Here is a 27,086-nt window from a genome sequence, read left to right on the forward strand (position 1 = left end):
TGCTCATTCGTACTTGTTAAGGTCACGCTTTGGATGCAGTCACATCTGAAGTGGACTCACTGTGGAAAACATGCATATGGTTTCCTGCACCCTTGGTATATAGATGTAGTTCATGGAACACAAATAAGTTACATTCATGAACAAGCTTAAATAATTTTCCTTTGAAAAAATATATATAGTAGCATCAACTTAATGTTCAGCCGCCAGTTAACAAGTTCAAAACTAAAGACTACATATTTCAGTTCATAGTCTCTCCCACGAGTGAAAAAAAAAAAAACTGAAAGAAGAGATGGTTAATTTGTTTTTTCTGCAACACCATTCTCCATAGGACCTTCAATCTTACCATCATATCCGTGATAAGGAACCTCAATCATAGGGTGTGGTATCGGTCGTTCACCAAAATCTTGAGGAAAGAACTCAAAATCAGGCCCAAAATTAAATCTTACTTCACAGTTAGGTTGGTTAGGGAGTGTGTACATAGAAGCGGCAGGGTAGTATCTTCCACCAAACAGGTCCGCAAAGGCAACCCCTTGACATACTCCATTCTTGAAGAAGGATATCTCACTGCCTGCATAGATACATATAACAATTAGACAGCAATTATGATGGCATCACATTACAAGCAGCAGCGCACTGATTTCCAATTGCTTGAATGCATGTTCCGGACATTATTGCAGTGACCACAATTAGATGATTTTATAATCCAAAAATATACATATCAAAATTTTGTTCTCTTTTGGAAAAAACAGGAGTTACTTGGGAAAATGGAAAAGCACAACAATAAAAGTGTTAGTTACTGTTGTTATGACCGTGCTGTGACACAAGAAATCAAAATAGGAAGATATCCTTAAATGCTTATACCCTACCCAGCAAACATATATCAAATCCTAACGTATTTCTCTGACAAAGGCAAATTTTTGACACTTAACAAGAATAATGAAACAACTACATGAGAAACTTGAAACGGAGGAAGCTAGAAAACAAAGCTCAGCAGAAGGTTAAACAGCAAGACAAGGTTTTTGAGCAAGGCTAAAGAGAAGAAAACAAAGCATCTCCGAAGCAATTAAAGGAAACAATTAAAAGAGCAAGCCTAAAGAACTTTTTGAGTAACTACTACCAAGGTTTGTCATATTGACCTGGACCAACCATACCATAATGTACCGGTATGGTATTGACGTTCAATTTAGTATATGAGCTGAATTAATTCATCCCAGTCTAAACTAAGCGGAACCATCCGGCACCGATTTGCAGTGCCCGGTTGGGGCTAGACCATAGCTGGGAATTAAAAAAAAGTGTTCAAAACCTGTGTTGATACGGAATGCTTATCATGTTGTACTGAACTAATAATGTACCGGTATGGTTAGTACCGGTTTTGCGGATCTTGGATGCTACACACTAGGCAAAAGATTTCAACTATTATGAAGGTCCATCAAGACAAGCAAGAAATTAATCAGGATATGTGCATGTATATGTGTGTGTGTCTCTGAGAAAACAATATATACAAGCAAGCCACGGTTTGTTGAGAAGCATACATGATGCCAATTAAGAAATATACTAATTAATCTATGACTCAAATTTCAACAAGCTTAGGCCTTACAGTTTGCTGACAATGCTACATCAGATCTTGACAGGGTTGATTAGAACTTTAGAAGACAACTGGAACTTTTGGCTCTGCTGAAGATTGTGTAAAACTGGGTCATAATGTTCTCAATCATCCCCACTAGGGACACTAGATTGATTGTTGTTAGATGCTTAGAGCACCTAATCTTACTCTTAATTCATTGAATAATCATCCCCATAAAGGATGAGAAAAAGTGGCCGATAAGTTAATAAGCCATCTGGAAAAGGAGTGGTGCTTGAGATTGTCTTTAAAGAAATTTCTAGGAATTCTGAGCATGGCATGATAGGGAAATTGAGTCGAATTGGGCAGATTGATTGGTCCTATTGAAGGTCTTTTTCCATGCATCAAGATGAGTACTTCATACTCACGATATGAACAAAGTGGCAAATGCAACGACTAATCAAATTATGAGCAAAATAACAGTCAAATGAACCTAGCTGGTATAGACAATCATACTTGTGCAAGCTAAAGAAACTATATAGGATGAACTACTTGAGAAACTGCATCTGGTGTAATCTGAGAAAAAAAAAAGACACAAAAAATGTTAAGAAACCTTGTTGATGTGGAACTAATCCAGGACAGAGACCTCTAGAAGTAGTTTCTTTAGAGTTTTACCACAACGTGCTCCTGCAGATTTGATAATAGTCCCTTGTATAACATCTACTGCATCGGAAACACCTATCAAATCTCAGACTTGATAATTATTCTCTTGCATAACCGGCAACATTTCTCCATCATTTGTTCAGTATTTTTTCTTGTAGATATATATATATATATATATATATATATATATATATGTATGTATGTATGTATATATATGTATATGTATGTATGTATGTATATTGCATGAGTGAAACTTGTCCATGACTCATATTACATGCAAAATAATTTATCACATACTTAAGCCATGCTTTGGTACATAAAACAACCACAGAGTTACCAACCCACAATGCATTACCAAAGCAACATTAACTTTATTATTTTTGAAATAAACTAACTAACAATCTATCTAAAATCTTCTAACAGGCAGTTCCTATGGAAGTATGAGCAGTCAACTTTCAAAAACAGTGCTGCTCAAGAATGCTTGATGTTCCCATAGAATGAAAAAAAAATGAAAACATCGAAATATATACAAGCATGTAATTAGATGTCATTTCTACCCCTATGTGATAATTATCAAAAGAAAGGAAGCCCCCTAAAACAACTTAGCAAGTTAATATGCTCTTATGTTGCATTATCCCTTTAACTAAACAATTATTAGATTATCAAACTACTTAAGTTTATCACTATTACAGATCAAATTATCCTCCAAGAATTTGTCCAACCCCACGGTGCACCAACATATAGACCTAAAGCAATAAAAGGATGCAAGTTAAGCAGTGAAAAGTCGAACCTGTTTTCTCATTGTTGATTATTCAAAGACCATCCATTAGTCATCATTAACAGGCTCTTTCCCAGGTTGAGACAATTCAAACTAACATGCACTCGAGATACACAACACCTTGGCAGCAACATGGACACAATTACATGAAAAACATAAAAGCACTATCCATTTAAATAGTTAATAATCTCCATTTTCTATTGTTGCTTATTAGCATGTGAAAATAAAGAAGGTTGTGATTCCCATGAATCTTTTAGAAGGATAAGTTAATTAAAAGCAATGACTTTTATAATAACTGGTTAATCTTCTTTTAGAAAAATTCATCCCATGAATATTAAGCAGGTTGTGCTAACAGCATGAAGTGATCCTCACAGGCCTATCCATATTTTAAAAAATCACTTTTTATAGAAACTAAAATTGCCGAGAATAAGTATCAAAAAGTATCCAAATGAACAAGATGGACTGCAAGAATTCCTCATTTTATTGTAATATCATCATGAAAACCATGACCTTAACTAGAAACCTTATTTTATGTAATTGGAGTTGGCTTTAGGCTCATTCCACCAACAACCACTAGCATCATCTTATCTGCATCAGCAGACCCTTCCTAAGTCTCTTTTTCCTCCAAAGATCCTTTCACGGCTCACCTGGCTACCTCTAGACTCGATGGCAAGCGACACCATTTTCATTCACATTCTATCATCTTATAATAATGCTACTTTTATGTACTATCAAAAGTATACACATTCGTCTCCTATTACTGTTGGTGCATGTCTGCCTTATCATTATATACCTTAATGCTTTTTATCTCAAGCATGAAAAATATATAAGCATCATATATGATATACCATAATACAAACCACAAATAAGCATTACCAAAGCATAACCATGAACGGATAATGTTAAGCACTAACACTTACCATACAACACATGTCAGAAGTCTCTTCTAAAGTAAATGTTTACACAGACTATATAACTAGTAAAAGGTATTGCTATTAACATCATCTTTTTTAACAAATGTAACAAAGTCTGGTGCTTTCTGACCTTACAATAACTGCAAATCCTTATCTTTGAAACTTGATACCAAAAAAAGCAAGAGAGTTTTTCAATCAACTGAATTGGCATTGCAAGCAAAAGACAAAAGTCATTATTTGAACGTTAAAGCAGTTATGAGAAGATATAAAAATAAGAAAAGGCTAAAAAAGATCCTTATCTTTGAAACTTGGTGCTAAAAAAAAGCAAGAAAGTTTTTCAATCAACTGAATTGGCATCGCAAGCAAAAGGTAAAAGTCATTATTTGAACGTTAAAGCAATTATGAGAAGATATATAAATAAAAAAAGCCGAAAAAAAGGCCCACTTATACTACCAAGAGTTCCTCCTACTTTCCTAAAGCTATCAAAACAGATATAATTAAAAACCCTTATCCCATCTCTTTGGGATTGGCTTCATGAATTTTGCTTCGCACTGACCCCTTTTTAAGTCATTTGTTTCTCATAATACCTAATCAGAACTTTTCCTGAGACTCACCTTCCCCCCTATCTGCCTACAAGTTACAGCCAAAGTACCATACACCTCTTCCTTGCTGAGAAACTGTCTGCTTCATTGCAAGTAACATATAAGATCCATATCCTAAATTACCAACAGCATCTGCTAATGAAAAACTAACAAAAATAGGCAGTATAGGAGAACATCTGATTTCAAACGAGGTCAAAAATAATCTAATAATTGGAGACGAGGACTTCAGCAATAGCCACTTATATTCTGTAGATAATAATAAGAATATATTTCATTCTCATATATCATTAATAGAAAATACAACTAAACACAAAAACCTCCACAGATATACTTCAACAAAGTTTAATCTACAAAAGAACAGATACTAAATAGCGAAAAAGAGAACTCTATAGCAAACAAAGACAACAATGAGACCAGGATGATTATTCAGAGACAACATAATTCAGTTCAGGGAATAATCGCCAAAGCAAAACCTTTCCAACCAATCCAATTCTGCACAATGAGAAAAGAAAAGAAAAGAAAAGAAAATAAGAATCTCATTTCAGAGAGGAAGGACTCACCAGGAATAACTTTGGGAGGTTCATCCTTCCCATCCGCCGAGTAGACATATCTCTGTCCCTTGTACCAAATCAAATGCGGCGGCTTTGGAGCATACGAAGCTCCATCGGGAAGGTTAATGTAGAACCCAATCACATCCCCCTCACCGTACCCTTCCTCTCCATACTTCTCCCTCAGGGCCTTGTGAATCTTAGTCCCATCCATATCCCTGTAACCGAAGCTATTCCCGTCGTACCCCACGGGGGCCTGGAGGTCCCCCTTCTCCATGGTCCAACCGAGCCTGGTGTGCCCCGTCTCCCCGAGCCTCACCACCTTGATCTCGAAGTACCAGGCACCCTCCATGACTCCTCGGGTGGCACGGACCATGCGGTAGCCCTTGGTGCTGCCGGCGGAGAGGCGGTCATCGCTGAGCTCGACCTTCTCGGCCTTGTAGACGCGGGAGAGGCAGATCTTAGCCTCGGAGGAATCGTCGGACTTGTCGGGGAAGCGGGGCATGGGGGTCATGAGGACGGTGTCCTCGGGGCCGGCGTGGGTGATGGCCTTGCTCTTCTTCTTGCCCTTCCGGGAGGTGGATTTGGTCCAGACGTTGTTGTTCTTCTTCTTGGGCTTCTTGGCGGCGACGGCGGAGGCGGTGGGGGGAGCGGCGGCAGGGGAGGGGGAGGTGAAGGAGGAGAGGGGCTTCTGCTTCTTTCGGGCCGAGGCGGCGCCGTCGACGTCGTCGTCGTCGTCGGTGTCATCGGAGGGCAGGGGTTCGGCGGCGGAAAGGTGGGGGTTTTCGGTATCGAGGAGTACGCCGTTCTCTTTGGCTTCGCGATCTTCTTCTTCTACCAGGGGTAGATGCGGTGGGGGCAGTGGAGATGGCAGCGGAGGGAAGGAGGAGGCGGGGAAGTCGGCGGCCAGCGGCGGCGGCGGAGAACAGGGAGGAGATGGCATTGGAGGATGATGGGAGGGGATGTGGTCGAGGGCGTCGCTCCACTCCTCCTCCTCTTCCTTATCAGAGGCTCGAAGGTTGTCCATCGGAGACAGAGAAAGAATTGGAGTATATGAGGGAGAGAGAACAGGAGAATTTGTAATGGGATTAGGAGAGACGGAAGAACGGCACTCTCACAGGGACCAGTCGCCGACGGCAATGTCTATTGCCGGACGATCTCAAATGGCGATTGAGAAACCCTGCCGGTTTGGCTCACGCGAGAGAGGCTTGCTCGTTCTATGTTTGCGAAAAATCCATCCGATCTAAATTGGATGGTTGAGATTCCATATCGGTGATCTAGATCTTGATTTAGATTAGACTATCGATTATTTAAGCTATTAGATATTATCTATTATTTTTTAAACTATATATATATATATGTGCCAAAAATTATATCATTTAGAGATAGCAAATTACATATTATTTAAAACCATCCAATTCTTTCATTGTTTGCTGCGTAAGCAAAAAGTCAAAAAATTATATAACTTTTGGTGTGTGTGTGTATAATTTAGAGATAGTAAATCGTATCAAATGGCTCAGATTATTGATGTGGGATATTTGATCTAAGCCTTACCAAATCGAAGTGAAGATCCACCGCAACCAACTCAGTTTTTCTATCTACTTTTCTCAAGTTCAAAATCAATAATGGAGCACTCAAATTAATCTGATATATTCCATCAAAATATTTGGAAACCAAAATTCATAAATTTTGATATTGTCTGATCTATGCATCAAGTAGACACAAAAATAGATAGTTTTTATTGTACTACTATGATAAAGTGGTTATACCGAGAATATATTTGGTTGATCAAGATCTATATATAGATTGAAAATTAATAAAATTTGATACTTAGATTATAAGAAAATATAGCCTCATATCATTTAATAGTATATTTTTGCGTCCACTCGATGTGTAGGTTAAGGACCGCAAAATACATGACGCTTGTTTTCTAGGTATCTCTAGCGCATCTCATTGTCTGATTATTAATTTTTTATCTGAGATAAGTAGATACTTATCCTCTTGATAAGGCCATAATTGATCCCATAAATATATTATATATAATTTATTTTAAAAAATAATTTTAAGTATCAGAGAAGGAACGCTAATCTTTATATTTTTATAGTTTATGATTAACATAAACATACTTTAATCAACTAAGATTGTGTACATAGTTTTGAAAAAATGGATACAGTTTTATCCAAATATATATATTTATAAGACAAGAAATGTAAATATAGAAAAGGGGGCACGGCGTGCCTCATAAAGGAGCATATCCTAAGAGAACATGAGAAGAAAATATAAATACAAAGAAATTGACTTTATATACCTTTAGTTCTCTTCTACTATTATAATGTCTATTCTTTTTTACTATTATTATTTCAACTCTATCTATGCTTCAGAATTTATAGAGGATATGGGTTACATGACATTTCAAAAGAAAAATAGGTTATTGTAGAGGTATTACAGGAGGGGTGCATATTAATCACCATAAAGGTATTACAGGAGGGATGTATGTTGGAAATAGGAAAGTTTTCATATTAAATATTGGCACACTTATATATCTTCTAAGATTTATTTCCTGTATCCTTTTGTAAAATTAGTTCCATTTATACACACAACCATATATATTTTGTGCAGCTACTAGAGATTAAGAACAAAATGGCTATCCAAAATCAAAGATTAGGTATTCCAGTAACAAGACCGGATATAAATACCTGCAATTCTCGGTATTGGACTTTAATTTTTCTTAAAATATATTTGGGACTGTGAAATAGAGAGTGTTTGAAGTTGGATTGTTTGAGAAAATAATTAGTGTACTAAAAATCATGGCATATATTACTGTAATGGAAAGTGTGGCTATTCAGATAAACCCTCACAATGGTATTTACATAACATGTTACATTTTGTTCTAGAGAAAGATGGGCAAGGGCCATTTTTTTCATTTCATATGAATATTAAATAAAAACAAATAATATGTTACAAAGACATTTGCAACAATAGAAATAATGATAGGTCACTTAAGATCCGACCCATTTGCACTCTTAATAGGTGAATGATATGAAATAAACGATAAAGGCCTCCAAAGCTAAACGGAACCCTGGGATCGCAGATCATCAATGGGCCAAGCCCGAATCAAAAAGAAATCTGAGCCTCAGGATTCGGCCCCTGTTTGAATCCCCGCAACGGGACGGCAGAAGCCCATGGAGAGGGACTGTGTCCAGGAATTTATCCTCGGGGGATCTGTGTTCGTAGAAATATATGTGGACGGTCCAGATTGGTGAACCCTCGACTCCGATGGGGTGAAGAAGAGCTCCGCTTTAACGCTTTTATATCTCACCTGCACATTGGCGGAGAAAACCGGAACTCCAAGGTAGGGCTCCATTTAGGTCAATTCATCTTCGCGAGCGAGAGAAGGGGCGACGCTGCCGAGCTCGGCACCAGGATTTGGGACCCCATAAGAAGGTCAGCTCTCCCCATCTCCTTCTCCTTCGCTCTCAAAGTATATGGGCTGTGTGGATTTGAGTTGTTCTTAGGTTTTCTAATTCTGCTTCTATGAGCATCGATTCCATGTTCGCGGGTTGTGATATGATCTTTTGCTTTTTGCTTGGATTTTAGATGAATTATTGAAGAAAACTTAGATCTTGGATGCTCCATTGGGTGAATGATTGGATTGTGATAGCTGCCCTATTAAAACTTGTAGTTTTTAATTCGAAGCATTAGCGAATCACCTGTAGTCAATTTTTGTTCATCCAAACGCATTTCTTGTGATTCGATCGTAATCGGTTCCCTATTTGTTTGATGCATTGGTGAATCACATGAAATCAATTTTTTTGTTATCCAAACACGCCTGTGGTGACCTTGACACCCAGCATTGCCTTCTTAATCAATAATCGCATAGTGCCCTTCGAAGCAATTCGTAGTTACCCTACTTTGCTGTCAGAATAAGTTGAAAATATGTTTGGACGCGCACTTCTGAAGTTTAAACTCGCCTCGTCTTTGGCCGTTCATAGTCAGGACTTATTTTTATGAGACCCATTTTCTTAATTAGTATCGGTACGAAAACCCCCTTGTGTCTTGTAGTTTTCCTTGACATGCTCAACACTTGATAAGTTTCATAGAGCATTCTGCTTACATGCCATTTGTTGATTTCTGATGCTCTAATGGCCATATGCAGTATTTACTCTCTCTGTCTCTCCCACAGATGGGCTTAAGCTTAGCTCTTCCAGCCAACTCAATGTAGGGGTTACTAAAGTACTTATCTTCTTCTTCTTCTTAAATTTAATGATTTCTTTCAGTTTTAATATTACTAAACTTGATAGTTCTCTTGATGATTTCAACCCTCTAATTGTCAAATTATTGCTTGATGAATTTAGAACTCTTGTCGCCAATATTTTTTATTCTTTCTTTATTAGGAATATTATGGGAATTCAAAGATATGCAATGATTGTAAAAAGATGTTAATTTTGTTTGATCTCTCTTCCATGACTTATTACTGGCTTTTAGGAATGATCCGGGATATTGGACAAAAATGATGCAGGTGCGAGTTGTTTGGTGTTCTCTCTAGATGGCAAGGAAATCAAGCCCTGAGATAGATGATGAACTTTTTAATGAAGTTTATGGCAAAGAGTATACTGGGCCACCAGGATCAGCTGCCAAGAATGTGTCAACAAAGGGAAATACAAACAAGAGGCCTTCTGCTGGTACTCAGTCTGACGAGGAAGATGAGCCTCGAGATCCTAATGCTGTTCCAACTGATTTTACTAGCAGAGAGGCTAAGGTATGGGAGGCTAAAGCTAAGGCGACCGAAAGGAACTGGAAGAAAAGAAAAGAAGAAGAAATGATCTGCAAAATTTGTGGAGAATCAGGTCATTTTACTCAGGTATGGCGATACTGTTGCTGTTGAAAGCCTTTTGTGAGAAATATAAGATTGTCATGGAACTATAGTAGCGATCAAACTGCATTGCCTTCTTACATGTGCTATCACTTTGTCCATACATATGAGTCATTATGTATGTTCTTTGCTTTACCCAACTTTATCATGTGTAGTATTAGAAGTTTTTGACAGTTTGTTAATCATCTTGATCGTGTTATTATGAGTGACAGGGCCATTGAAATGTTTGCCCAGATGCTCAAACAGCTTAATGATGTTGAATTGTTTGAGTGCCCATTTAAACTGTCTAGCCTTTTCATCTGCTTAACTTCCTTTTTAAATGATTAAACAGCTTCTTAATTTGCTGAAGAGTTTAACAAATGAAAGAGTGAGCAAATGCAGTGTCTGATAGAGCTGATGTTAATTCTTCTGCTGCATATGTAATTTTAGTGTACTACCTAGTGCGGTGTTTTGATGTTGTTTTGTTGCATGTATGTATGTTTAAGAATATTTCATTACTTAAGTATGAATTACTTGATATATGAAGGCTGCTAACCACATTAATGACTCATTACTGCTTGAGGTTTAATTACTTGTTTTCTCTCCATTTCCTTCAAAGATGATGATAAAGCAATGATCTTGTCAATAAAAAAAGAAATTCCAATTGATTTGCCATTTACATGCTTAGTAATGCATGCATAAAGTTTTTTTTTTTGTAATTTAATTTAGTCTTTGTATCTACTCAACCTTTTAGCTATTTATGTAAATGCTGAAGAAATATATAGAAAAATCTGGTATGCTGAAGAAATATATAGAAAAATCTGGTATGCTGAAAATTATAGGGATTGTCATCATAAGAGAGTGCAGGCGCATAAGATGAGTGTAGAAGAGATAGTAATGCTTTGGTGAATCTGTTGCCGAACTAGGAAGGATGAAGTTAAAAAAAAGCACACATATTGGAACATAATCTAGTTTAAGGATGCAATTTGAGAAGAAGATCTATGGTCTTTGAAACAAGGAACGCAGGAAAATGTCTGGAAGGATTGATACCGAAGCTGGAAGTGCAAATCAAGATGGACCAATGTAATGATGAAATGTTTGAAAAAGCTTGTACTTTATCATAAAAAAATGTTGGAAGGAATGCAATGATGGAATGTAATGATTGGAATGTCTTCTCATATAGGTTCACTGTGGAATTTATGTATATAATTTCATTGTGCAACAGCTTGTTCTCAGCAGTTTTTGTACATCATCATTATACATTTATTGTTTTTGCTTTTGATTTCACCTATTCCTTGCCTTCTGTTACAGGGATGTCCATCTACTCTTGGAGCTAACCGTAAGTCAGCAGATTTTTTTGAAAGAGTGCCAGCAAGAGACAAGAATGTAAGAGCCCTTTTCTCTGAAAAGGTGATAAGTCAAATTGAAAGGGATGTTGGTTGTAAGATAAAAATGGATGAAAAGTTTCTGATTGTCAGTGGGAAAGATAGACTAATACTGGCTAAAGGTGTAGATGCTGTGCACAAAGTGATTCAAGAAGATAAGGGTAAAAGTAGAAGCCCTACTAGTTCAAATAGGATGCGATCTAGATCTCCTGATGAAAGTCTCAGGGGTGCTGAAATAAGACGTTCTGAATCTCAAAGGTCTCATTCTAGTCCGAGAAATACATCACGCTTTCAAAGCAGGGGTTTCAATCAGGACAGGCATGTTCAAGATCATGTACGTGAAGGTTCACAGAAATTTTTGAGGGGTTCTTCTCAAGGTAGGGTCTCCATGCATAATGACAGTTGCGCAAGTTTTTAAGATGTGAAAATATGTAATGATGCTTTTTCCTAGTTTCTCTTTTTATGTGATATATCTTTGATAAATTACATGTTGAGATGTCCTTTTTTGCAGCAAGAGGTAAGTCCAAGCTTTATGTGTTCGAATATGAAGTGATTTTCTCCATGGTTCTGGGTCAGACAGATTTTGATTATGAAATTTTTTACTGAAAGCATATCCCGACTTTTATGGGTTGGATGAGCTCACAATTTCTGTATACTATCTGGCATCATCCCTCCTTGAATATAAGATAGACTCTAGTTAAAGCATCAATCTATCTTAGACATCTGGAATTAAAGTGCGATATCGCTTACATATTCTTCGTTTCGCGAAGCTTATGCTAATGATGGAGGAAAAGGCCGTCCAGCCCGTTCAAAATCTCCACTACGCTCCTCTTTTGGTGGTGATGTGTATAGACCTTACGGTGGGCACAGTCATAACACTGGGTTGCACAAGAGTAGTAACTGGGATATTGAGAGGCATGGAATAGATTCTCATTCTGAACACAAATTTGACTTCCCTAATTACCCGCAGACCTTAGAAGAACTAGAAATGGAGTTTAAGAGGGAGGTGATGGAATTGGGAAGGGTCCATGACCAAGAAGAGGATGAAGAAAACTACAAACATCGTGAGGTATGATTCTAAACAGTTTCTGAACTGTAACTTGATGGATGCTTTTGGATTGATTCTTTTCAGCTTGATTTTTTTATAAAAGAAGGTATTCAGTGGTATGCAGCTGGATGCTAACTTTTGCTATCTCGTACATGTATTCCATATAATTACATACATAAACATCTGCGTTAATATATAAATGTACAAATATTTGTGTGCATATGTTTGTTCATACATATACACGAACACTAATATGAAATGATTGAATCGTGTGAGATGATTTGCATCAGACATGGATGCGTGTATTCAGCCTTCATATACACAATTTATTTACACAAATGTCACCATATACATATTGCTGTTTATGTATGCAATCTTCCTCCGTACATCAACACACATTGAATACAAGCTTAGATATGCTAAGGTCATAATAAAGATGCATAACTTAGAGTTCTGCACATGCCATACAATCCTTAACATCCTCAATGCATCAAATGTTCACTGATGTCCCATTTGTTGGGCTTGGATTATTTTTTTAATGGATGAAATGAATGTTGTACTTCTCCCTTTTGTTTATAGGTCACTCATAGGGGGCTGCTTGCTCCATGAGGTGTGTGCAAACTCTAACTCTGGAAAAACATATATTATCCTAGCATGTATGTGCTCGTGAGGAGACGTAATTTGTTTGGAGGAGTGCACACAAACACTTGCTTTCTGACAGATGGGCGAATATTGACGCACTAATGCCACTCATATTGATAGCGACCATAAAAGTGACAGGGGAGACTAACGATCAAAACTAAAAAATTGCATTTTGATGAATAATTTTATGGGGAAATTTATGCATTCAAAAATATCTCTAATTGATGTTATAACTGACATGAAAAAATTCAAGTTCTAGAAAAGGGTATTAAAAGAACTTTTCAAAGTAACTAGAGAGCACCCTTCACTCCCATAGGGAAGAATACAAAAATGAATCCCAAATCATATGATTTTACAATAACATTAGTAATTATTATGATTTTCCATTATAATTTTTTTAGATAGTTTTGCTTGACAGATTTATGTGCTTTGTTAAAAGTTTATTTGAAGACAGTTATGTGCTCTAAATTTTAACTCTTCACTGCTGACCGCTATTGTAGAGTTGCTAATGTCATCAGGTGTACTGTGACTTTTAATTGGTAATATGGGGAAGAGGTTCATAATCAGTCTGCAGTCCAGATAAACTCATTGAGTTTCTCATATAGCTACATTATATTTTGGAGATGTCCAAAGATTTTAGTGAGGAATACTTTTTTTGAGTACAAAGCTTAGAAAGGTCATGTTCTGTTGAAGTTAATCAGTTACGGTGTGTAAGAGGTGCTATTTGGAACTCTGTTATTCCTTCAAATTGTTACACCCTATGTTCAGAGTTCTGCTCCATAGCTGATCCCATTTTGATGAGAATATGCTTGGATGCAGATGACTTGTGCTTGCATTGTTCTTTTGTGTCAGGAATATCTTTTATTGGTTTGTAGATGGGCATACCCTAAGTGCTAACTGGCTCTAGTTTGGAATTTGGTGAAGTGGCAGTGAATTTCAATGTCAGGCTCAGAAGTCAGAACCAGTTGCAATTATATTTTTCAATAATTAAATGAAATTTCAATGCCAGGCTCAGAAGTCGGAACCAGTTGCAATTATATTTTTCAATAATTAAATGAATTTTAACTAGCAGACCTCTATATAGGTTAGTTAAGTCTTCTTACTGTTATGTTATTAGAACTTTTTTTGTTTTCTTGCTAACTAAAATTTGAAGCAAAAAAGGCTCGCCTACCTCAGGACATTCATTGAGTAATAGAATATTTCTACTTTGGTTTCTTAGGCAGGTCAAACACTGTTAATATTCTATTGTATTGTCATTTGATGCTTAACCTGGACTCTGAAACTTCTGGAAATTCTCCAAAACAACACTAAACTCTTGTTGAGCCTTGTATAAATACATTAACCTCATATTTAGTTAAGTAATCCTCCCTCCTAAACTGCGAGGCCCATGAAAAACTGTGATATTTTTGGTTGTGAGCCATTATGTCCTGCTGCACAAAGCTCATTAAAAAAATGTTGTTATAGCCATCATATGCTTGTTCATTTATGCACTGTCCATCTAAGTATTGTAGGAAGGCTATTACTGCAGTTTTCGGACAAGGTGGCATTATAAGGTGCTATTATTTAAGATAAGAAGTAATTGACATGGAGGAGGAAGAAGAAATAAAATGGTTAATATGTTTTAAGTTCACAAAGCAAGACTAATTAATACTTAACCACTTATAAATTAATATAAAAAGTCATGTTCACTTGAACCCTAAGTGATGCAGGAAAAATAGATCAACCATGTTGGGTCACCTCATTTTTGTTCAACCTATCTTGGAACGCCATAATTAGTCAAAGTCAAATGTCAAATAACATATATTAGTTAATAAGTTGTTATACTTTAATTATGCATTCATAAATGTAGAGTGTGTCTCCTAGGTTTGTTAATTGTGGTTCATGCATGTGTCTTTTAGAGTTAATGGAAGTATTTATTTATTGGTCTTTTGGGAAGTTGAGTGGTATTAATTAAGGGATATGAAGGGTTGTGTGTTGTTTATATAATTGATATCTATTAAAGATAGTGAATAATGAAAAATTAGATTTTGCATGTCATTGTTTATTAAATTTAGTGGTGGATTCCACTTGTTATCGCCTTTCCTTCTACTTCCTTCTCCTTTATCTTGATCTCTTTCCCCTCGTTTGCTTAATTTTCTACCGTTTCCGGTGTCATTAAATGGGGACAATTACAATAAGTTAGCCTATTAGTATTGTAACTAAATTTAAAAAAGCAACTATTATAAATCAGGGAAAATTAGAGGGGCACCCCCTCAACTAAAGGTTTGTTCCAAAGACACTCCCTCAACTTTAAAAAGTTCCAAATGGGTCCTTCAAATTTTCAAATTGCTCCACACCGGTGCTTTAGCTTTCTGACTAGCGGACAATGTTAGCCTGCCGTTACATATGATCAAAATATCCTCGCCCTCTTCAGAGCATGGATGAGTGAAGGGTTTGGAGTGCTTTGAGATTTGTGTAGCGGTTGATCTTTAACTATAAGCCATATACTAAGAATGCTTTGAGATCTGTGCAAATGGATGAATGAAGTAGTTCAGAGTGCTTTGAGATATATGCGATGAGTGATCCTTAACTATGGGCCATATACTAAGGATGCTTTGAGATCTATGCAGGTCGATGAATGAAGAGGTTTAGCGTGCTTTGATTTTTGCACGCTTTGATATGTGCACGGCGGGTGATTAGTAACTATGGATATACTAAGTATGCTTTGAAATCTGTGCAGGCATATGAATGAAGAGATTCAGAGTGCTTTAAAATCTGTGCAGTTGGTGATCCTTCACTATAGGCCATGTACTAAGGATGCTCTAAGATGATGAATGAAGGAGGTTCAGAGTGCTTTGCGATCTGTGCGGTGGGTGATCCTTAACTATGGATCATATACTAAGAGTTCTTTGAGATCTATACCAGGACTTTACCCCACAAACAACTAATATGTAGGAATTTTGGTCATAATACAATTTTATGCTACTAGATGATGGTCATATGGTACTATTTTGTTAATGGAGATGAACGGCAGGATCAGTTTGGAAACTTGAAGGATCCGTTTGGAACTTTTTAAAGCCGAGGTAGTCTCTAGGATGGGCCCTAAGTTGAGGGGGTCTCCTTATAATTTTTCCTATAAATTAACCTACTGGCACTGTAACTAAATTGTGACAAAGGGTTCTCTTCACTAGGCTCTGGCAAATTATATCTAACTAAACATAGAACAATGCTTCTCACAAGCATTTGTAGTCCTAACTCAATATTATGTACTTATAAAAATTGTCAGTACTGATCATAATCTCTTCTTATTTCAACTTTAGGGCAACTCTACTTCTAAATGGAGAAAAGTAACTGATTCAAAAAATCTCACTTCATGTCGCAGCTGATTAGGTTGACTATGTTACACAATTCCAGTTGCACTTTATTAAAACTGATGTTAATCTGTTTGCATAGCCTACACATCAGCCACTCTAATTGTTTAATGGTTTTCTTCTTATCAATATGATGATATGATATCAAACTGACAAGTTTTAGATATTCTTATTCTGTAAACCTGTTACCTGTATAACCATTTATTCTCTTTTATTTAAAATCACCATGGTATATAATTTTAATTGTCTTGATAGGCCTAATAGACAAGATCCTTACTTCTCAGCATGTTGAAACAGGATAAGGATGTGAAGGTTACTGGTAATAACCTTAAAATTCACTTTTTTGTTCTTGTTCTACTGAGGAAACTTATTATAAACATAGAGAGGCATATCATTATGAAGTGTTAGGGAGGTGTGGAAAGGTGTTTAATTTTCCATGCAGATGATGCTCTTGGTGGCTGAAGTTTGATGAATGAACCTGAACCCATTATACAGCTGGGAGCCATTAACAACAAAATAACATTCAGAAGGCACAAATTAATGGCCTGATAAATTTGAAACCAGATTTTAGTTTCATTACCTGATTCCTGACAGTAAAGAGATATTTTATTTGAAGAGCATAGATGACCAACCTTGTGGAGAGTGCCTGGATCGAATATAGGAGACTCATGACAATTGTGAAAAAATATTTGTTACATATTTCCTTGCTTGCATGCTTTTTGCAATGTAGACAATTTCATGCAAGTTTCTAAAACCTGAAGCTAAGCGCAACCATAACCATTAAGCCTTCACCTACCATATAACCTGATTTGTAGCTGGTGGATCAAAACACAACTCTGTTCCATTTTGTATTATTTTCTGTTCCATGGATGAAGATGATCTGGTTAAACTAACGTCCTTGTTTAAAGGAGACACATCATAGTTCCATCTCTTCTGTGATTGCACAACCTTGCAAATTAACACAGTTTCGTTTGCTTTCCTAAAATGATGCATAATGTCAACAGTTTTTCAGTTTTTTCTCCCTCCCTACTTCTTTATAGACCATAACTTTTACCTTTCTAATTCACGAATAACCTTATCAATTTAGAGAATCTGAAGATAAGGCTTTTGATCGTGAGTGGTTGCATAGTCCTTGTCATCAACTACTGCCATATCTTTCCTGGACTGGTTGTGCAGTAACTGCATCATTCCTGATGATGACAATTACTGATATTATTTTGTTTTTGGCCTACCAGATTCTTACGTCCATTTCCATTTCTTATTTTTTGGTAAATGCAGTGCATAAGAGAACTGAGTGAGAATTACATGAAGAAGCTGGTAATCATGAGGGGCATGCACAAAAGACAGTGGGAAGAATTTCTTCAGCTTGATATCCAAATGCGGCAGCAAGCACAGCAGACAGCTTATAACCAGCAAACTTACCCAGGTTATGATCAGGCCTCACGGAATGTGCAATACATGGGATCTGCTTTACCTATGGATTCAAGAAGCAGATACCCATACCCTGGTGAGAACTATTCAGCTCCCAGGCCTCATGATGCTTATAGTGAGTTCCAGCATCAGAGGCACGAAAGTTTTGGGAAGGCATATGGACGATATTAAGTAGTATCGGATCTGGTGGTGAGTTAATCTATGTCATTTTAGCTCTTCCTTAGTAGGAGTCCTACATTTGTCATTGCTTCCCCCTATTCTCAATGGATTAGACACAACGTATCTTGAGAAGTTAAGAGGTCATTGGTGGCTTTTGGAAATCACTGACCTAATCTATTCCTGGAAACTTGAATTCCTTAGAGGCCAGTAGTATGAATTTTGTCTGCAAGTTTGTTAGAGAATGAACTTTGATGGGTATTGTCCGTTTCCTTTCTCTGCTTTGTACCTAAAACACTTCCCCAAATTTTCAGGGTGCATCTATGGGGATTCAACATCAATGCAGGATGCTGGTTTCATGGTAAGTACTTGTCCTCTACGTTTGAGTTTTTAAGGAGAAATTAGTCATAAGTCTTGCTACTTTTCTCTCGAACAGAAGTGCATTTCAGAGGACTTTTGGAGTAGGGGAAAAATGGTTTGCATTGGATGTTATTCGATAACTTCTCCTTCCATTGGCATGAGATATGGGTCTGTCTTGTTCCTAGGGATATCACATGTAGTTGGAAAAATGTTGGGTACAGTGATATGTTCTTTTCCTTCTTAGATTGTAAACAGTAGCAGATTGATCTTGAATTCTATATGATCCATGTGCCATATGTGGACTTTCATAAGGTTTCTTGCTTACGCTCTCGAAGCAAAATATGCGAAATCTGTAGGTATGTTGGTTTTCTGACTGATAAAGGGTAATCTTGGTAGGGAAACGGTGTGAACTGTGAAGTCTCGAACTCATTCAGAGTGTTAGTCATGCATGCTGAATTCCCATCTCTCGACTTCCCTGGTATTGCTCACTTAATGACCCTGTGCATCATATCAAAACAGGCACATCTCACTACCGAGCAAAATATATCATTCAAATGTTGACACGAGCAGAGCTTGTGGGATTTTTTCTGGGATTAACTGGTCGAGCCTTCCTCTGTAGCCAATGGTTGCGATAAAAGTTCGCGCGCGTGTGTGTATATATATATATATTATGGATTCATGGTAATGAATTGCCAAATCCTGATGCCTTTGAAGTAGCAATGTTAGGCATGTTGGAGGTGGGAGGTTGTGAACCCTGAGTCCTTGGATATTGTGAAATGTTAGTGGCCCAAAGTGGGTATTGGTAATTGCTTTTCTACCTTTTATTAGTGGTGTATCCTTGAGATGATATCCAATCAAAATTCACAAGCTACTTCTGGATGTTATGCGTAGAAAGAAGACAAGCTGTTTCTGCTGAGGCAGGTATTGCATGTTTCTGCTTGTGATATCTTATATTGGCTTCCCCTGTATTCGTGCTATTGCCTAAAAGCTGTGGGGCATGCATGGTCCTGGAAGGCATCAAGGACTTGAGCACATCTCTCCTTAGGGAGGCGTTAGATCACATTGATGCTTGATAGCAGGTGACGCTTGGCTCTGAGGAGGGATATTCATCTGAAGTTTCAGCTGTGGCGACGAGCAACCGCTCTCGGTATTTACTTTGATCATGACATGGTTGAATAACTATTTAGATTTGTTTTGGGTGTATTCTATGAGCTTTCATGAGAAATGTGTTGCCGTCTCATTCTCTCGTATGATGTTATCAAAATCTTATTATCGATGGCTTCTATGTTTGGTGAACTTGTATCCTCTGTTTCCTCCATTTTCTCTCTTGGTGAATTTGATTCCACACTCTCACTCGGCCACTGTATCCAGACAACTGAAAGCCCCATGTAGAATAACTCAGCCTCAATTATATGCTAGTTGTTCTTACATACCCACTAGAACGACTGATATCTCACATTTTTCAGCCGAAGTTACTTGTTTAGGTTCCTTTGTAATCTAGAATTGGGCTCAGACGGGCTGCATAGATCATAGCACAATTCTTAATTCCATTCTTAATTCAATTCTTGAACATAATTGATTGTTTAGGTTCCTTTGTAATCCAAATTATCCCTCTCAGCCAGCCAATCTGCTGGTTGAATTCATTCCCAGTGAGTACGAGTTGCACAAAATTTCTATGGTGAACCCATCAAGTGCAAAGTCTTTCAGAAGGAAAGGGTTATGATGCAGAGTGAACATATGATCCAATAAATGACAAGGATTGCATGTCGTTTTGGCCAAACATATGGTGTTGAACGATCACGATGGCATGCACAACTCAGCTAAGGGTATGGATTTGTGCAAGAGAAGTCTAGCACCGGCATTTAATCCTTGTTAACGGACATATAAAAGTTCACTTTGATCACACGAAGGAGGGTAAGCAGACCCTGAAATAGGAATGAAGTGGCGTGTATGAAGCCTTGAAGACTAAAACTAATTTAGGGTGTGTTTGGTTCACGATGGAAATCGAAATTAGAATCGGAGTGGATTGGAATGAAAATTGGAATGACCAATTTTAAATAAAATTTTCAAAAATTAATTAAATAGAAGGGTATTTTTAAAAATTATTTTTTTGAAAAAAAGAAATGGAATCGAGTTTTGAAGGATTGGGATATTTTTATTTCCTACGAAACAGGAATGAGATGGGACTCCCTCCAACCAAAGAATTGAAGTGGGAGTAACTCATTCTCATTTCCATACCGAAGCTCAACTCTTCCCAACCAAAAGCTCCCTTAATTCTTTCAAAGCACAATTTCAATCCCTTCAAGGCCTGTTTGGGTACTTCTTGCCCCGTCCAAACCCCAACCTACAGTTTAACTAGAAATACTTGATTGAGTCGAGACCATATCAAGCTTGAAAGATTGATGCCCATATTCTTTGTCAATAAAAAGTAAAAAATGGACCCATAGAGGTCCTCTTTTCCTTTTGCAAGATCCAGGCTGGACCATAGATTGAGTCGAGCTCTTTCGAAGATACTGCATCTTTTCGGAAACCAACATTCTCTTTCGTAGAGCTGCAACTCTTCTGAAAAAGATGTATGATGGCAACAAGATAATTTAAAGCATTTAAACCAACTAAAATTAGGAGATAAGAAAAATTCAAATACTTTTAGAATTAAAATTTTAACAAAAGGAAATAGTTTTAAAATTTTTGAAATACTTAACACATGCGGGAGGGATAAGATTGGTTTTTAATTTTCAAGATTCAAATCTTTTTATAAGTTAAAACTCCAACCCACAATCCGCAAACATCTTGCAGTGAAAATATTTCTTTTGGTGCCAACATTGGTGTAAACACACGAAATCGTATCAAACTAGGATTAGTACGAGCGGAGTTAGACTCTAACTAGGTTTCGCTCATCGCTATATATATTTGGTGTTCCTCTCCGCTCCTTTGGTGCAGTGCTCATATCTCGGAGGCTAAAGCTAGCTTCTATCATCTTCTTGTTATTTGGTAGAGCTGTGTAGTTATATAATGTTGAATGATGCATATGTTTGTGTGTGTGTAACAGTCTTGCAAATAATCCGGTATAGTTATTCTCTTGAAAATAATAAGTTATTTATTTTCTATTATAATATAAAAATTATCATATTATTTTTATGATTTAATAAAAAGTATATTGTAATCAGACTTCAATAGCCATACTTGGGGAAGTAAGCTGCCTATTCCTTCATACCATTAAATATCAGACTTAGATTGTCTTACATACATCATCATGTTGTTAGTAAAACACTAACAAGGACATAATCAAAATCAAATTGTTCGGAAGCTAATGTTAAATCTAGATAGTGGTTGCTAGAGACAATCCAACTAATAAATATGCACCGGAGCTAAAAGTTGAAGCTAGTAATTTTTTACCATGTTACCTAGGATCCTTTTGTTCTCTTGGGATTTAAACATAGTCTTTGCATGCTCGGGAAAACTTCGTCAAATTCCCTTTGCATGGTCCAGCATTCGCTTGATATCCAGAGAACAAGGCTACAATCATGGTGAAGGCGAGGAGCAGGGAACCAAACTTGAACCTTGCCATCTCTCTTGATCTATAACAAAAGCCGATGGTCATTCTTTTCTCTCTACTACTATTTGTAGTTTGGTTCTCTAAATAAGGAGAGTTGAGTTGTATATATAGAGGGCAGCCTTTGGAGGATAGAGGCCATGCATCATGCAAGTTGGTATTAATGACACTTGTATTAAAGTTTATTTGGTCACGAATTTTTTAATCATTCGGATGCCCCATTATTAAAGTTCATCACTCATTACACAACAAATATTAATAGTGTTGGTATTAACATACTCCAGATTCATTGCTTGACGTATAACAAAAATTTAGCTATCGAAACATTCTATTAATTATAATTTATTATCTTATTATGTTACATTTAGGAATATCGGAAAAAAAAGGCTTATGGAGGAGGAGAAAAGCTTTGCAGATGAATGGAGAGGGAAGGACGGCTTGACAAGAAAGAAGAGAGGGATACGGGTGGACGATGCTTCATGTATTTTTTATTTTTATTTTTATCAATTACATGACGGATGAACTTCGTTAGTACAAGGAGATCCCATCCTATACTGGAGGATTTTTGTTCTACTGGAGGTGAAAGATGTGGCATAAATATTTTTGTTCGGATTTGTTTGCACAGAAATCTTATGAGAGCATCTGCATGTAAGCCATTTATCTTTGCATACCGCCTTGTACTGACTCCATTCATTCGCTTAAGTATTTTACCAGGGCAAGTTCTTCTTTGAAAATTATATGAGGATGTCCGCACGTAAAAATCTATGCACAATCTCAGACGCAGCTGTCCCCATATTTACTCACGCAGAAAATCCGTATAGAAATTTTATGAGCATGTCTGTACGTTTTAATCGATGGATCCAGAGATTGAAATCCAAATGCTTATGTACACAGAAATTTATATGCGCACACCTAAAATATTTGCTGTGGGCCCGTAAACGTGTCTTCGTGGCATGCTTTAATTGGTCCGTGTAGCTGACAGCACACCTTGGTTGTGAGTCAAGGGAAGATAAGAGAGCCGAGAGCGGCTCCACTCTTCATCGGCTGAGGGCTCTCTCATGGCCGCTTCCTCTCTCGCTCCCCTCCAAGCTACCGTCTTCTTCCCGGCTCTCAAACCGCGCTCTCTTCTCCCGTCCTCGAAGAAACCATCACGCCCTCGTGTTCGAGCGGCCCGACAACCCCTTTTCTCTCGCCCGATACTCGCGTCGGCCGCAACCATCCAGTCCACCAATGGCGCTGTCTCCGCGCCAGTGGGGAAGCCTTCGGAGGCCACGCCGTACGGAAGGCAGTATTTCCCCTTGGCCGCTGTTGTTGGGCAGGTGAAATGCGACTCTTTTCATTTTGTTCCTATCTTTCGTGAATTTTATTGAATAACTCTCTCGGTTATGTTTCTGATCTTGGGAAGTTTGAGTTTTGGTTTAATGATGATAGTTTCAATGTGGGTTTAGGTGTTATTGGAGTTTCTTCGGAATGAGTTGTTGGAATTTCTAGTTTTCTTGATTTTTTTTTTTCGTTCGTTACAATGTTGAGGGTGTGTTTCTGTTTGACATTTCGGGAATGCCCAAAGATGCTTCCCTTCTGAATACTGTTCTTTTCTTTTTTCCTATGCTTGTTTAACATTATCTTGTGCCCCTTTAATTTAGGGGTTCTGGTCTCGAGAAATTTGGATTTAGTGATAATAGTTTTAATTTGAGTTATGGTCTTCTTCTGCTTCTTCTGGGAATGAACTGTTGAAATTTCTGGTTTTCGTGGTCCATTTCTTTCATTACAACGTTTAGGGTGTGTTTCTGTTTGGTCTTTCAGGAATGCCCAAAAATGCCTCCTTTGTAAATGCCACTCCTTTTCCCCTTATCTTTCTTGAATATGGTTCTGTGCCCTTTTATTTTTTTTAAAAGGTGTTTGGAAGTCTGATTTGGATATAATGAGGTTAGTTTTGATGTGGATTGTGTTGGAGCGAATTGTAGGAATTTCTTGTTTTCTTGGTTTGATTTCTTTCTTCTTTCTTTTGTTGCAATGTTCATTGTGTGTTTGTGTTTGGTCTTACAATGTTTCTATTCGCTAATGGAGCCCTCTCGTAACACTACCATGGCTGGTCCCAAGCTCAGATGGGAAAGGTGGAGGGTTGATATCTGGCTGATCTCCAGTCATACAAACATGCCAAGCTATGATGAAATGGATCTAAATTTTATATGCATGAAAGTCAGGATGTCTCCTGTTGTGATAGGTTCCTGTAGTTGGTTTATGGTTGTTCCATTATGGTGGTGTTCTTGATGGTACTCCCATATTAGAGTTCCTATACACATTCCTGTTTCCGTTTTTAGGATGTTTGCTGCATTATTGGAGCTAAGGTTGTTATTTGTGCTTGTGCTTGTTCTTCGTGGCATAGGATGCAATAAAAACAGCTTTGTTGCTTGGGGCTATTGATTGTAAGATTGGAGGAATTGCCATCTCGGGTAAGCGTGGAACAGCAAAGACAGTGATGGCGCGTGGTTTGCATGCCATGCTTCCACCTATTGAAGCAGTGGCAGGTTCAATAGCAAATGCGGATCCCAACTGCCCAGAAGAGTAAGGTCACCAAATGCTTTGTTCTATTTTGTGCTGTAAATGTTAGTTCACTATAAGGCCCCATCTAAATTCATTTAGAGCCTCTGTACTGAATTCTATACTGCATGGATGTGAGATTGTCCTACCAGTACTGTTCTAAAATCAAAATGGTTAACTTTATTGCCTGTTAAAATGATAAAGCTATGTGTATGACTCTGAAACTTAGAAGGATGCTTGCTCCATTGAATATAATCTTACTGTTGATTTTGTTAAGGTGCTTGTCAACTTGTAATAAGGACTGCTTATTTAATATTCAGAAACACCATCATTTCTTATAAGTTTGAACATAGTGCATGTAGTAGATAAATTCAAATTACTTTGTAACATCATCATTTTGATCAAAGTGTTGTATTTTGCACCAATGGAACAACAATCCTTGATTAAATCTTACATCTATTAGGGTTCAAAGGGTTCTTTTTATTACAATGTTTTTGTAGGTATAAGCCTTATATAAAAAAATAAATAGGACATGCAAACTATTTTTCCGCATATTTTGATGAATTTTCTTTGTTATAACTTATGATAGAACTTTTCTTAATTTCAGTTGAATGTCCTTTAATCTGTTTAATGAATATAAAACTCTATTGAAATAGTTGCTTCTAGTCATTGGTAGATATGTTCTGAATATGTCTAGGATAGCCATTATGATATCATGTGGACCTACATGGTGGTGTATGCTTAGTCCAATGTTGGTGTGCATTGGGGATGTCTTGGGTACATAAGCAGGGCTAAGAACCCTAGTTAATAACCTTCTGGGTAGTCCTTTTTGGTTGAGATTTTCGGTTGTTACAAATGGTATCAGATCTAACCATCCATAGCCTATATAGCTAGGGGACATTGCAATATGGGCCCTTTTGGAGCTAAACACAAGCTGGTCATGGTGATTGGACCCTTCTTGGCAAGGACACTATGGCTTAAATAGGGAGGGGCAATGTGTGAGGATTTGCGTGGGGCATGTGTTTAGTCCCAAATATGGTGTGTGTTGGGAGTCTGAGGTACTTAAGTAGGCTAACCTTTTGGCTTCTGAGTGAGGTCTTGGGTCGTTACATATTGTTTCAAATTTTGTAGTGTGGTTAATTCCTGTGTATGCCTGTTTTTAGTCCTTCAATATGTTGTAGAAAAGTATATTGATATTGATAAAATTTCATCTATTACTCTATCCCAAGGCCTGTCGAATCGGGTCGAACCATCCGGTTTAGGCAGTACCGAACTGATTCGGTGTGAATCCAGGTCAATTTGCCATTTCAATTCGGTTTCAGCCCGTAGAGCTGACCTGGTGCGAAACCGACTCGATTCACCATTTCAATAGGGGTCGGAACCGCAAAGGGACGAATCGGCCGGTTCGATGCCGATTCTGTGCGAATTGGTCGGTTCGCACCGAGTCAACTCAGTTTCGAACCTGATTGACTGTGGGCACTGTGGCATTATTGCCCTAGCCGTATCGGTTCCGATTCAGTACTGAATCAGTACCGAACCGTATAGACCGCCGACTGGTATGGGTCCTGGTACCGGTTCGGCAGTCCTTGCTCTGCCCTTTAATCCATCAAATTCTTGCAACTAATGTTTCTTTCAAATGCTGTGAAACTGTCAGAATTGAATAATGGTAAGTTTTAAGAAGAATGTTGTTTACATTGTTATTGTATTTTACTCTGCCAAAAGATCCTAATAATTGTAGGGAGTTTAGTCAACTAATTCAAGCTTTGTTGCACATAGCTTGCTAAACATTTTTCTACTTTTATTTTTAATTGCCAACTGATTTGTAGACATATTTTAGGTGGGAAGACGGTCTAGCTGATCGAGTTGAATATGATGCTGCTGGTAATGTCAAGATAGAGATTGTCAAGACACCTTTTGTGCAGGTCTTGTCTGTTACACAAAATTTAACATCATCAATAGTATTTCCTTTACCTCAAGTTTATAGTGATGCCAATTATAAAATTGTCACAGATTCCACTTGGTGTCACAGAAGATAGGCTAATAGGATCTGTTGATGTTGAGGAATCTGTGAAATCAGGAACAACTGTTTTTCAGCCAGGCCTCCTTGCGGAAGCCCATAGAGGTGTTCTATATGTTGATGAGATAAACCTTTTGGATGAGAGTATTAGCAATCTGCTGCTAAATGTTCTGACTGATGGAGTTAACGCTGTGGAAAGAGAAGGAATAAGCTTTCGCCATCCATGCAAGCCTCTTCTCATTGCTACCTATAACCCAGAGGAAGGATCTGTACGCGAACACTTACTCGATCGTATTGCAATAAATCTAAGGTACTAAAAACCTCCTTGGAATATTTGCATGCTAAACTTATAGCTGAGTGTTATCAGTCAGTGGCCTTGATATCTTCAAATTTAGAAGTGGTCATATAACTAGTAACTATCTCCCTCACATGATAGGAGAAATACAGTGTCCTCGTTCTATCTCACATTCTCAAGATAGTTCTTAGTCTTGACCTTATTAGTCTTACTTCTAAGAGCTCTGTTTCTGCAGTGCAGATCTTCCAATGAGTTGTGATGACCGGGTTGCAGCTGTTGGCATTGCGACACGGTTTCAGGAGTCAAGCAAGGAGATTTTCAAAATGGTAGAAGAAGAAACTGAATTTGCAAAGACTCAGGTACTATTTGAAATATGCTAGCCGAGGTTGG

The 27,086-nt window shown here is 37.6% G+C and overlaps 3 protein-coding genes across 8 annotated transcripts in view; 2 read left to right on the forward strand and 1 right to left on the reverse strand.

The window, feature by feature from the left end:
- Nucleotides 1-137: 137 nt before the first annotated feature.
- LOC103719216 (protein TRAUCO-like) lies at nt 138-6,265 on the reverse strand. The gene is made up of 2 exons (XM_008808344.4): nt 5,079-6,265; nt 138-568 (listed from the first exon to the last, which is right to left on the reverse strand). The coding sequence occupies exons 1-2, from the start codon at nt 6,091-6,093 to the stop codon at nt 294-296; spliced, it is 1,290 nt and encodes a 429-aa protein (XP_008806566.1). The 5' UTR covers nt 6,094-6,265; the 3' UTR covers nt 138-293.
- Nucleotides 6,266-8,346: 2,081 nt separating this feature from the next.
- LOC103719217 lies at nt 8,347-19,588 on the forward strand. Of its 6 annotated transcripts, none has more exons than XR_003387904.2 (8): nt 8,347-8,510; nt 9,552-9,927; nt 11,230-11,680; nt 11,815-11,820; nt 12,074-12,372; nt 17,622-17,963; nt 18,245-18,291; nt 18,367-18,630. XR_003387904.2 is itself a non-coding variant. In XM_026809298.2 (7 exons), exons 2-6 carry the CDS (start codon nt 9,613-9,615, stop codon nt 17,943-17,945), a joined length of 1,395 nt encoding a protein of 464 aa, XP_026665099.1. In that variant the 5' UTR covers nt 8,363-8,510; nt 9,586-9,612; the 3' UTR covers nt 17,946-17,963; nt 18,245-18,630. The 6 variants fall into 6 exon arrangements, 1 of the variants encoding a protein (XP_026665099.1); XR_003387906.1 differs by lacking the exon at nt 18,367-18,630 and adding an exon at nt 18,687-19,588 and having other exon boundaries at nt 8,363-8,510; nt 9,586-9,927; XR_003387905.1 differs by lacking the exon at nt 18,367-18,630 and adding an exon at nt 18,810-19,588 and having other exon boundaries at nt 8,363-8,510; nt 9,586-9,927.
- Nucleotides 19,589-22,874: 3,286 nt separating this feature from the next.
- Nucleotides 22,875-27,086, forward strand: part of LOC103719218 (magnesium-chelatase subunit ChlD, chloroplastic) — a 29,369-nt gene continuing 25,157 nt past the window's right edge. Inside the window, exons 1-5 of the mRNA XM_008808350.3 lie at nt 22,875-23,162; nt 24,230-24,408; nt 26,222-26,306; nt 26,395-26,711; nt 26,932-27,055. Of these exons, the coding sequence (XP_008806572.1) occupies nt 22,902-23,162; nt 24,230-24,408; nt 26,222-26,306; nt 26,395-26,711; nt 26,932-27,055 (966 nt within the window). The 5' untranslated portion in view covers nt 22,875-22,901. The remainder of the gene's footprint in view (nt 23,163-24,229; nt 24,409-26,221; nt 26,307-26,394; nt 26,712-26,931; nt 27,056-27,086) is intronic.

This window comes from Phoenix dactylifera, chromosome 3 (genome assembly GCF_009389715.1).
Source record: "Phoenix dactylifera cultivar Barhee BC4 chromosome 3, palm_55x_up_171113_PBpolish2nd_filt_p, whole genome shotgun sequence".
NCBI lineage: Eukaryota > Viridiplantae > Streptophyta > Magnoliopsida > Arecales > Arecaceae > Phoenix > Phoenix dactylifera.